The 13,811-nt window shown below is 33.9% G+C and overlaps 1 protein-coding gene across 1 annotated transcript in view; it reads right to left on the reverse strand.

Moving 5' to 3' along the window:
- The window catches only part of LOC149578421 (zinc finger (CCCH-type/C3HC4-type RING finger) family protein), a 99,061-nt gene extending 85,849 nt beyond the window's left edge, over positions 1–13,212 (reverse strand). The window contains exon 1 of the mRNA XM_089829036.1: positions 12,960–13,212. Within this exon, the coding sequence (XP_089685162.1) occupies positions 12,960–12,970 (11 nt within the window). The 5' untranslated portion in view covers positions 12,971–13,212. The remainder of the gene's footprint in view (positions 1–12,959) is intronic.
- Between the last annotated feature and the right edge of the window lie 599 nt (positions 13,213–13,811).

Here is a 13,811-nt window from a genome sequence, read left to right on the forward strand (position 1 = left end):
ATTATCTAAAGAGCTAGGATAGTTGGATCGTGTGCAACCACCACCTAGATTCTCAGAACCCGTTGACGATTCACCTAAGGAGCCTCCAACTTTGTCAGAATTCTCAAAATTGAGGTTGAGATGTGTCAATGCATTTATGGATACATCAATGTCACTTATCTCTGGTTCTTCATCCCAAAGTTTATTGGGTCCTTTGATGTAGTTTGTGGAGGAATGTGACAATAGACAAAGATTGGAATGCGCATAGACAAGGTCCTCTGCTTTGCTGGCTACCAACCTATTTCATTTCACATAATGGATAAAGCCATATGTACTCCAATTCCTCTCAGATGCAGAAGAACTAGAAACCTGCAATAAAAGTGTTTATATTATAATTTACAAAGACACAAACAATCAAATAAAATTGAAATAAGAAATAATTCTTATTAGAATAATTAGTATAAAAGCAGACCTATGATAGAAGTTTGATGGCTAGCTTTTGCAAATGTGTAGTCAAGGCACCGTGGAAATTCCACCACTTTATAGGATTCATTTCTTTTTTATCTGCCATTGCATCAATGTCTGCATAAGTTCCATCAGAGGAAGCAAATGTCCCAAACTCATCTCGAATCTCTGCAGCAACTCTAGGATCTGTAAACATTTTCTTGAAAGCTTATTTATATCCTTCAACAACCTCAACATCCTTATTTGGTGTTGTCCTATTTAGCAATGCTAACATATCAGCATGATAGTACTTAGGGTTTAAAGCATATGCCAAAAGTTGCAAAGGAGTTGTCATTTATCCCATCTCTTTTTTATTACCTCATATATTTGCTTATAAAAAAATTCAGAGGGATCTTGCTCTTTTGCTATAATAATATCTCTAACTTTCTCCACCATTGTATCTATGCAATCATAGATGTCACCTAATATTGGCTTATCAGTATCACACCGACGAATGAGGGTGTATATTGGCTCAGTGAAAGATAGTAAATAATCTATTTGAGCCCACCAATCCTCATCAAGAATTAATGTCCTTACATTATTTGCTCTGTCTGTTTGTGATTGTCTCCATACTACCCAAATGTCACTAATCACCATACTTTTCAAAGCTTGTTTGACATCAACAGGCCTTTTAAGAACAATGTAGTGTGTGGCAAAGCGTGTTTCAGCCACCTTCAATAAAAAAAATATATATTTTTAAAAACATATAGATCATAAATACATTTGAATTTAAAAACATTTGAATAGTTTTAATTTTTAAGACAAGAAATTTACCTTTAATAACTCCAGCCTTTTGAGAACAATGCAGTGTGTGGCAAAGCGTGTTTCAGCCACCTTCAATAAATAAATAAATATTTTTAAAAACATATAGATCATAAATACATTTGAATTTAAAAACATTTGAATATTTTTTATTTTTAAGACAAGAAATTTACCTTTAATAACTCCAGCTTGGCAAATTGTCTATAAATGGCCTGTGACATGTGATGATTACAAATAAACATCTGAATTTCTTTGGCTTCTTCATAAATCTTTTGTATCCATTGAATTTTGCCAATTTTTTGTAGCATCAAATTCAAAGAATGAACTACAACAAGGAGTCCACCGAACTTTTGGATATCTTGCTTCCACGACCAACCCGGCTGCTTTACATACTTTTGCATTATCTGTGATCACTTGAACAACATTTTCTGGCCCCACAGATTCAATTGCTTCAATTAAAATGTTAGCAATAAACTGTGTATCTTTCTCTTCAGCCTTGCATTCCACTACTCTCAAAAACATTGCCCCTTTTGGGTTCATTGCAACCACATTGATTAGTGGCCTATTTCTAGCATCCTTCCATCCATCACAAATGATGGAAACCCCTAAAATTTTCCATGAATCTCGGAGCACTTGCAATTGTTTATCAATAATATCTTTTTCTTTAATCAAAAGAGTAGTACGGACCTTCTCGTACCCTAGGCTTTTGTATCCTTTTGGAGCTTCATTAATAGACCTAACCATCTCTTGCCAATATGGGGAGCGAACCACATTAAATGAAATTCCATTTGCATATAGACAACGTGCAATACTCTGATCTGTATCCTCTCGACTTTGCAAATTAAATGCCTTTTCAAGAGGTCCTAAATTGTGCCTCTTGTCACCAGCAGATGTTCCTGAAGTTGGATGCAAAGGAGGTCTATTGAGACTTGACCTTTGTGTTGACTTTTGAACTTGACTATTAGCTTCCTCCTCTTCTTTTTGATACTTTGCAATCTTCTCACATGACAATCCCTTCCTTGGTTGACCATCAACCTTTGGACCAAGGCACACTTCACATCCTGTACCTTTTATGTGACAAAGGTGTCCAACCTTTGGACCAAGGCACACTTCACATCCTGTACCTTTTATGTGACAAAGGTGTCCACGAACCCTCGTATAAGAACCATTATAATCAATTAGACACTCATGACACCTCCATTTAAAACCTCCGCCACCTTGAAATTTTTCAATGATGGTTACATGTTTCCATAATGGATATTTAGCATTTGGTTTGATCCACTTGTCATTTTCTGATGCTCTGACATACCCTAACGATGATGCCATGATTAGTGCCCTGAAAAAAATTAAAAAATTAGTAAAATTATGAAATAAAAATAAATTTACATTGATTTTATAAAGTACAAATTTAAAATTATAATTTATAAAATGATTAGCTTAAATATAAATCAAATAATTCTTATTTCAAATTTAATTTTACAAGAATATAACTTTAAAACTTGAATCTTAATTATTTTATAATTTAATAATAATTAAATATACTTATAATATTAATTAATTTTGTCAAAATATCTATATAATTATTCATGTTATTTAATGATTTTTATAAAGTTTAAATAATTAAATTTTAACAAAAATAAATAACAATATAAAGATAAATTTAATTTAAAATTTAGTAATTGCAAAATTCTAATTTTGATTTTAAATTTAACTTAATTTTAAAACTAAATAAAATATTAAGTTAATTTAATTTTAAAATATGTAGTTCAAATTTAATTTTAAATTATTATATTAATAACTAATTACTATATTAACTAATTACTATATTAACTTAATTTATATTTTTAACTAATTTTAAATTAAATTTCATATAATATAATGTAATTATTATATTAATATTAATTTTAAATTTCTAAACTACATACTAATATAATATTTTCATTGATTAATTAGTAGAATGTAAATATTAAGTAAAGTAAAGAACAAATACATTGTATGTGATGACAAAGCCCTAATTATTGTGCATTCGTTTAACTCATTCGACATTTTCAAATCGACAAAATAAATTGACAGTAAGCTTTCTTTCTTCAAACTTTCGCTGACCTCGCCATAGAAAATTGAAAAAAAAGAACCTGTTCATTATAAAACTAGACAAACATTAGAAAAAATGAAAAATAAAACCGAATTTAAAGAAAAATAAACATTACCTGAGCGGAAAACCACAGAGACGCACACGCAGAGAAATGACAGAGACGCACGTAGACAGAAGTTCACCAGAAATCGATTCGCAATTCATTATTTAATCCATTGAAGCATTTATTTATAATGACTTGGTCTCTGATTTTTCCCGTTAAATCTGAAGTTCGATTCATTTGTTTTTAGAATATGTATTTGCTGTTTCCAAATGCGGCATTTAATTCCTTTGAAAAATGGCAGTAACGGCAGAGAACTCGCTTTTTACCCTAAATTCGGCTGTAAAAAATTAGCAAGTTGCAATCAACGTTTTTGGCACGCGTATGGAAAAGATGAATTTCAAAATACGGGTGGAAACGAATTTCCCTCGTATTTGTGCCGTTTCGTATCCGTATCCTTATCAGATACGGCAATACACGTGTCTAGGGTTGGGGAGTGGCTTTTCCGGTAACCTTGAAAAAATCTAATTGTCAAGCCTCTATTGTACAAATAATGCCCTAAAAATATATCTCTGGAGTTCTATTGCATCATTGAAACCCTTTTTTAAAGCCAACAATCAACAACAACTTTTGTGAACTTCACTTCAATATCATCCTTCTAGCTTGGTCAATGCATTTCAACTCTCGTCATTGGATTTTCTCAACTTCACTAGGGTCGTTTCACGCTTTCACTAACCCAATGATAAAGTTCAATTGTTGAGTTGGCAGAACCTTTACATATATCATTGGAAAAAAAAAAAGTATTAGTAGGGCCTTTTTTTACTTCCCACAATCTGTTAATGAAAAAGCTCATGTAACGAAAAAAAAGAATAGGGCCCCACAAAACAAGATCTCAAATCTCTTTGCATGTCGTATTATATCCAAATGCCTTTTAATATAATATTAATGCCAATTATAAAACATATTAAATCGCCTCTAAAATATGATTTAAATATTTTATTCAATTTTCCCCCAAAATCTTAGATAATCTTCAAATTAGTTTCCAAAAGGTAGTATAATATCAATGCTTTCTTGTTCACTAATTATCAAATGTATCTTTATTTAAATCATTAAATCACTAATGATTTAAATAATAATACTTGAAATTTTAAATCAAATTTAGAGGGCAACTAATTTTGTTCAGATAGCACTTGACCGAAAACTTCTCTACAATAGCAATTGCATGCATTTGAAGCCAAAAGACAAAATGTGTTATCGACTAAAAGTCAATCTATGATACCTCTACATAGTGGCTAAGTCGAGCCCACTGGCTTCCTGAAACACCTTGAAATTGACCAAACACTCTCCCTTGGCCTCGAAAAATGACACATGTTGATTAGTGTTGTGAGAGTTACATTGCCAAGTTGATTTGTGCGACGTTGCCTAAGATATAGAATTTTAATGCTCACAATAGGTCTCTTAGCTGTTCAAAAAATTACATATGGCTAAACCCCTCTAAACCTTGCTAACTTCATACTTTGAAAAAATACCAAATCATGCTCTAGGAAGCCACAACTAGGGGATTAGTTTGTTTAGGTACAAAAATAACATCTACCGAACAGATTTGTCCAATCCCATTTTTTGTGCGAGATATTGATGGTCAAAGTTGACCTTTCAAGCTTTCATGAACATGCAATCAACAAATCTCCGCAAACCCTATTTGGTTTTGGATTTTTAAAAAAATATTACATTAAATCCTAGAGTTTTACAATTGAGCAAGGGAGTATATTAACATTAGGAGAATCACAAGAACCAACCCATTTGACAAGACAATTAATGGAAGTGAAATAGTAATCAAGATGAAAGGTCACTTTGACAGACTTGATAGTGTTGGTAAACAAATTAGTCAATTTGGATTTCTTGAAAAAAGCCCAATGGTAGAGTGACAAACTGCCCACAACAATTGGATAGATCACTCAATAATGTGATCTTCCTCTACATTTGAGAGGGCTAATGCCCTCATTTGATAGGGGTGTTTGATATTTTTGTGTACTTTTCATCTGAAATTACGACAAAACTAAAGGAAATGTATAACATAAACCCCAACAATAGACATACAAATACTAATTGAGATTCATATGGATGATGATTACAAAGGGGTTGAGCACAATTGAAAAGAAAGTAAAATAAGGATAACAAACCTTGACATAAGAAAATATTAGTTATTATAGCACACTCGCATCAAGATACCAAGAAATGCAAATGTTTTGTCACATCAATTACAATAGTTAGAAGAACAATTGGATTTCACCATTACATAAAGAGATACGCAACTTGACATACGAAAATTTGAGAGAAACAACTCATAAATACATTCAAGACATACAACCAAATGCAATCTTCATTGTCTTTCTGAGAATATAGAAAATCAAAAACTTCTTTTTACATGGCGTGAAACCAAAAGCATCTTTGAAAAATTCTCCATGGTGTCCCCACTACGAAAAGTCCTCCCTTTCATTACAAATTGCCTTGTATTTATGGGCTCCTTCAATAACTAACTTTAGGTTAGTAACTAAGTAAGTTAGAGTATGGAAGTTATCAAACCAATAAAAGTCAAAAGCCTAACTTTAGCCACAACAAGTAACATAAATCACTTTTTATGACAAGAATACCTAGAAACACTAAGGACATCATCAATTTAGTCTTAATGAGCAATGTGTCTTCCTTTTTCTCTGAAATCTCCAACTAGTTGTACCTTTTCTCCATCTCAACGTCCATGGCTCCAAATAAATTAAACTGCATGTGTTGGAGGTCTTTTTTGTTTTCATTCTTCAGGTGATTGCAATAAGATCCCAAGTTGCAATGTCCAGCATATCTTGAAGGACAATAATCTTCATCTTGCAAAGAACCTTAAAATCCTTGAAGGGCTCATTATTAATGATTTCACAAAGATATTCAAATTTCTACTTAATAACCCACTTCACTTGATCATCAACAATAACTATCAAAAGAAAACATTGAGCTAACTCATAGCACACTTTCAAAATGGATATAAGGCAACCATTGATTTTGAATCCTTTACTATATAGGTCCCGGACCTTTCGTTCTAAAATCCTTGGCCAAGTCAAATGTTGAATGCTATATTTATTTCACTAGCAAGAAAGATTGATAGATTTTGGGGAAAATTACTTTGGGATACATTGACTCCGATATACATATAGCAGATCCATCACTTTATTGTTTATCAATTCCTTATTTTAAATAGAATAATTTTGACAACTTGCACAAATTCTTTTTGTTTTTTAGCAAGCATACGTCAAATGCATTCATCGTTCTTCATCAACAACTTTATGCAGTGCTTATGTTGTGATCATGGCATATCATAGGAAGACAATTTTTGAGGTGAAGTTCATAGAGTTCAACTTTAAATCAGTGAATTGCACTTTCTTTTAAGTTTGTAAACCTTTTCAAACAATCCATTTTGTGCCTAAACCTATGTATTCTATGAGAATTACTGAGGGGTAGTTATAGGTTTCTTGAAATGCAGATTCCACAGCCAGAATAGTTAAGAATTTGAAACCATTGTTGCAAAAACTAGGTTCGGGGTTAAAAATATGCAAAAGATAAGGTTTTGAGTAAAAACAAAAAAGACGTGATAGTTAAAGTAAAGATTTGACCAAAAAGACATGAGTTTGAGTTTGGGGTTTGAAAAGTGCAAAAGTTGGGCTTTGAGGTTAAAAACATGTAAAAGTTAGTGTTTGGAGTTAAAGAATGTGGAAAGTTAAGATTTGAGACTCCAAACACATGATAGTTAGTGTTTGGGGCTACAAAAGCGTGAAAGTTAGGATTTTAATATATTTTCACGCACAAAAACGCAAAAGACTTAGAATTTTAAAAAAATTGGCCCCTTTAAAGATCAAGGCACAGATAGCATGCAGATTGCAAATTTCAATAAACTGTATTTTCTTTGGACTTGGTGTTACAGAAATATTTAACAAGGGGCTGGGGACTTGAAAATGGGCAAAGGAAAAAATTAAGATATGGACAAATGTAGGCACCAATTGTTTTGGCATGAAAATCATCTGATTTTGAAATGTTGATCTCTGAAGAGGAAAGTTAAGGTTTGAAGTTAAACAAATATGGAAAGTTAAAGGTTTGCGACTACAAACACGTGACATTTAGTGTTTGGGGCTAGGAAAGCATGAGAGTTAGGATTTTAATATATTTTCACACACAAAACGGAAAAAGACTTAGAATTTTTAAAAATTAGCCCATTTAAAGATCAAGGCACAAATAGCATGCAGATTGCAGATTTCAATAAATTGTATTTTCTTTGGATTTGGTATTATAGAAATATGAAACAAAGGGTTGCAATCTTGAAAATGGGCAAAGGAACACACTAATATGTGGACAAGTGCAAGCACCAATTGTTTTGGCATGAAAATCATCTGATTTTGAAATGTCGATCTCTGAAGAGGGCTACTCCAATAGATCAAACAATGTGCAAACAACAAACCTTTTCTCAAATCTCCTAATTAGTATTTTGAAGACACGTCAGATTTGCACATGGGGACTTGATAGTGTGCACAAACACTCACATATGTCACATTGATGTGTCTACCAAGCAACGTTTCATGACTAATAACCTATGCTCCATGTAGTTTCTAGGATGGGGACATTTTAAGGGACGGGGACATGTTTATGGTATGGATATGGGTTGAAGCCAAAATTTAGGGGACAGCAATTAAAAAATAGGAGGTTTTTTGGTATATAGAAACAGAATACAAATATTCATATCATAACATTGATAAACCATCCACCATAGAAGCATAGACATTTTGGAAGATCAATACATGCAAATTGAACTGTCAAGATTCAAATGATAATATGATATATGATATATGATATATCCTAATATTGCATACATATAACAAAAATGCCCAAAAGCTCCAAGTGTCAATGTATCATGCATGAAATCAAAATGACATAATGATAAAGTAAATACCAAAAGTCTAAATGAGATGTCCAACTCCATAATGTATATGAGTATCTACAAAGCGGAAAGCCAAATATGGTTGTCCTCTAGGAATCTAAATCAAAATCAGCCTATCCCTCTGAATCACTGGTAGGGGTAGGTAGAGAGTCCTCATCCAATAAAACACCAAGCAGCTCTAGATGTGTGTCATCCTCATCAATCTGCAATGCATCCTTGGGATTAACATCCCAATGTAGTGCTAGAGTCAACCGATACTCAAGACTCTGCCACTCCTCTAGTCGCAATACACTGTAAACACCCACAAGCTTCTTTGATTGTCTAGAGGTAAGGTTGTTCCTCTTGATTGATTTGATAAAGCTATATGTAGACCAATTCTTCTTTGCAACAACGTAACTCACAACATGCAAAAGAAGACGAATAGCAAGAGCTTTCAGCTCAAGTGCATCTTTACCATGTCATGTCACTATCCACTCAGGTCCCTTTGAGCTAATGTAACTATATCAGTCTTCGCCTCTGGTCTACCAAAAGTTAGACAACAAAGATTGGCAAAGTCAAGTCATTGCCCCTGAATTTTTGTAGCATCCTCTCCATCAAACATTTTTTAAAGGGCTTTGAAGAAGCCCTCCTTCACTATATTGAACAAACAATAATTTAGAAGTTAGAATTTAAAAACTTTACAAATAAATTTTAAAACCATATTAAAAAATTAAAAATTCAAATCTTAAATTGTTAAAAGCTTAAAACTTAAATATAAATTAGACCCCCCTCGTTATCAGCAGATGGAGGCACTCTCGCAGGCCTTGGTGTATACCATTTAGGATTGACTGCATAGGCTGCCATATGAAGTGGGATGTTAATAGTGTTCCACCTTTTCATCACAATAGGCTTAAATGCTCCTCATAGAACTCCTCAGTAGGTTCCATGTTTTTAATAACTTGCTTGACCTACACAATAGGGTCAATGAAAGAGCAAATGTATCTGCAAATAAAAGAAAATTACAAGTGAGAAACATCATAATTTTTTAAAAATCAGCAAATGCTAAAATCAGAAATATTTTTATTAAATCAGTAATACCAATTATTTAAGATTCTTACCTCATTGTGGTCCACAAATTATCATCCAAGATTCTACGTTTCACACTTCTTCCATCTAAGGTACTTGATTCATTCCATCTATTCCAATCTACATTGACCGCCATAGATTGTAAGGCCTCTTGAACCTCAAGCATCCTCTCCAACAAAATGAAGTAGCTAGCATATCTAGTGTCCACGGGCTTAAGGAATTCTTTCTTGGAAAATGTCCTAAATAATGCAAGAGATGTGTGATGATCGCAAATAAGCATTTGCACATCTCTAGCCTCGGACGCTATAGCCTTTATCCAATCAATTTTTCCAATGTCCTTCAAGGTGTTATTCAATGCATGTACACAACACAGGGTCCAAAAATGTGTTAGTGACTATTTGCACAACATTTAAAGACCCTACCTCTTCTATAGCATCCTTCAAAATATGAAATTGGAAAGATGCATCCTTTTTTTTTCTTGAACAATCAATGGCTCTAAGAAAATAGGGCCTTGTTATACTAGTGACAATAAGATTGGTCTGTGGTCAATGTTTGATATCAGTCCACCCATCCATGATGATAGAGCATCCATCACTCGTCCGTGTTTGTCTCGTATCCTCCATCAAAACACTTACTTTTGAGTACTTTTTATCAAGGATAGCGCTACATAATTTAGTCTCTCCTAGTGGTATAAATGAGGGACTAGTAGCATATATAACTTAGAAAATTTGTCTATAGAATGAGGAACGAGAAACATGGAATGGTATACCATGAGCAAAAAGAAATATGCAAATAGACTCTTCAGCTTTCTCTTTTGCTTGTATGTTAAATAATTCAACCACATTTGTATATCTCTTGGCCTTTCCCTTTCCCTTTGCCAGTAGTGCTAGTGGGTGTGGGTGTTCTACCTATTGGACCCCCTGCTTTCAATGGCTCCCCTCCACATGCAACCTACTGACCTCAAGTTTTTCTTCAGCTGTAACGTTTTTGCAACCTTTCACCCCTTGCCAGCCTATTCATAAAAAATGACAATACACCTTTGTGTAGCTCCCAAAATAATGTTTGTTGCATATATGACACTCCCATTCCCTACTACCCCCTGAATTTTTTTAACTTATTGCTGTCTACTTTTGTGGCAAATTGTAGGAGAGGTTTCTTAGGGTTGTATGGGCCTTTGGCATATCTTTTGAGGACTTTGGAAGGGCACTCAAATGGATTAAAAATTGTTGCATCTTCTATTGGGACATCTATATCAGCTGAAGAATCATTTATGACTGCCTTAGGTCTTTTTTTTTGTCTTGACATTTGAGTTTCTTGCATGGCAACTTCCATGCTATCACTACTTCCCTCACCCTCACTTCTCATGTTTTTGGATCTTGTAATCTATTATACTGCTGCAAGTTATGGGGAAAAAAAATTATTTCAATGTTTCATTCAACATGCCCTCTCCATGTGATGAAAATAAATGAAAATGGCAACAAATAACAATAGAGTTTGAATCAAATAAAAAGAAAAGAAAATAAATACCTGGATTGAAGAAGAAATGAAGGCAAAACCTCCTCTTGCACCTCCAAAATGCACTCCTCTCTTGCTGCTGCTGTTTTTCTCTTCCTCTTCACAACTTGCAAAAAATTCCAAATGAACAAAAGACTTGAGCCTTTTGTTTTTTGAAGCCAAAATAGGGTTTGAATTTTTTATTATACCCCAATGTCCATGTGGGGCCTGCGCGAAGGTGAGAGAAAAATATTTTAAACAACTTTTGCCTCTTTTTTGTAACTGCCGCCATTCTAGAAAATAGAGGACAGGAATGTGTATCAGGTAGAGTCGAGAGATGGGAATGCAGTCCCCAGTACGGAATTTCATATGCCTTTCTCCTGCACAGATTTAAATAGCATTTCGAAGACAGTGCCAAAAAATTTTGTTTCAGAACAGCACAAGGTACAGAAAATAACGGTACCCGTGTCCCCGTTTCATACCTGATACGAGTACGAGGCAAAAAGCCAGGGGACGCGTCCCCATAACACAGCTAATAACCAGTTTGCAGATATGATCCTCCAAAGCAGGCTACCTAGGAAGAAATTGCCGGAGTGCTTTTGGGTTTCACAATCAAAATGCTGATCAAAGGCAATTCATATTTTGCAAAAATATAAAGGCAATGACAACTATAACACATCTTCCTTTAGACCATCCTCCACTTTTAAAGTAGAGTGTCATACTATCCCTCTAAAAGCACCAAAGATACAATAAACAGATCAGTTGGCCCTTTTTGCGATGCCTCCTCTAAAGAGTATGCATCTTTTAATCTTGTCAGACACCGCTGCTACCCAATTCATCCGTCATCGTGACAAGCTGAATTCGTCCTTCAGCTATATATATGTACCCCAGAACCCACTTATCCTTCCATGAGAAAATAACAGCTCAAATTCCTCAAAATCTTCTCAAAGTGCTAACCAGCATTCCTTCCAGCCCTTTCAAAGTTAAAAAGGTAAAGATTGTATTTGAGTCATCACCAAGTACAAATACATGCCTTCACCATCAAGCCCACTCAAGTTGTACTAGAACAATGATGTCCAAGTTCACTTGCTTGAATTATTTACCTTTAGAGGAATTTTCCATATGATCTGCAACACACATGCAAAAGCCTCTAAAAATTTCACACTATATATAATAAGTCTTGTATCTTTATAAGATGCAAATTCATCGACTCCATATAGTGATCATCGCTTTTATCATGTACATTAAAGAGAGAAAATAGATCTAAGTTATGTCATGCCACCGACTAATTGCAGCAAGCCAACCTATACAAATTGCATGTTTTATAAACTGGTCAATGAATTTAAGTTAAAATAATTATAAAGCTTATGAACCCTTGCCCATGTCTCAATTTTTCCTAACCCACGAAATCCAGGAATGCCAATCTTTACATTCGAACTACTTTCAGCTTTACGCCAGAAATTTCTTTTCTTTCCTGTCTATCCGCAATTATCATTTCACATTATGCTAGGAAGTCAATAATCCAATCTGAAGAAATGGCCATTTCGCATGTGAGCTCTGTATAACGTTATGAGAGAATTTTCATGAAAGTCTCCAACGTTTTGTTTTTCCTTTTTTTTTTTTTCTTTTTGAAGAAAATTCATATTCAGAATAATAAAAATCAGTACCACGTAAAGGGAAGTAAGCTGAAATACAGATCATCTGGTGCCCATGTTGTGCAAGGGATGTTGCATGGTTTGTGTTATTTTCCTCACATTCCAATTTATAATCTCAATAGTCTGAACCATAGGTTGGGAACATTCTTGAATAATCTGATTAAACCCGCTTCAATATAGTCCTTTTTACAAGCACATTGAGGATTAATAGTCTAAAGCGAAAAACGACAAGCTTGCGTTTAATCTAATTAACCGAGTGAGTGAGGCTACCACAACGAAGCAGAAATTCCAACATGGTTTTAAATTTTTAGATTTCTCCACGCCGAGAAGACAGATGGTTGATGATAAAAATTAAAAATGGAAAGCAATATCCAAAATTTAAAAGACAGTGCATACCTATCGGACATGTTTGCCCTTCCCTTCAAAGCGAAATAGAAACAAGTGCCGCCCAGAAACCGGTGTGACGCAAATCCTGCCTTTCAATTCTTCTAGTAAGGAAAAGACCAAATGAACTGTTGAAAACCATAGGCTGTGATCCGCGGTGCCTTACACTAATTAGTCTCGTCTTCATTCACATGGCTCCATGGGAAAAATAAATGTTCTTGTTACCCACCGCGCAAACCGAGAGATAACCGAACGTTTTCCCCTTCCAAATTCATCGTCTTTAGCCTGGTTTTGTTTCTTTTTTTTAAAGAGGTTTGATTGGAGTTAGGTTTTATACATTCTAAAGATTTTCTTTTCTAGGCGGGGACTTATGGTTTTACCCAATTTTAATTCTAGCATTTTGATTTGGAATTCTCAAACTTGAGTTCAGATTATGATTTTAAAAATTTAATTTGGGACCATTTGGTTCAAACTCAAAAAAAAAAAATATTCTAAATATGGTATTCTAAAATTGTTTGATTCAAACCGAAGAAGATATAATCAGATTCAAAAATAGTGAGCATAAATTTCAAATCTGTAACAATGCTAAATGTAAAACGATTACTTTTTCCTCTATGAGTTAATTGTTTGTGAATAGAAGAGTTTTTTAATGTGATTGGAATATAGACATAGGTGACTTGCTTGTAAATATGCTCTGAAAGCGGTTGTTACTGTGAATGATACTTTCCTTTTAATGACAAAGACTTGATGGTGTCTGTGTAAATCATTGTTTTGCAGTAGCCAAAACTTTTCGGGGGACTCTAAATGAAGCTAACATTGTCAAATATATTTTAAATATAATATCGGCTCTATTAATGTTGCAAA

This window comes from Cupressus sempervirens, chromosome 1 (genome assembly GCF_028749045.1).
Source record: "Cupressus sempervirens isolate cs-2001-9-10 chromosome 1, ASM2874904v1, whole genome shotgun sequence".
In the NCBI taxonomy this organism is placed as follows: Eukaryota; Viridiplantae; Streptophyta; class Pinopsida; order Cupressales; family Cupressaceae; genus Cupressus; species Cupressus sempervirens.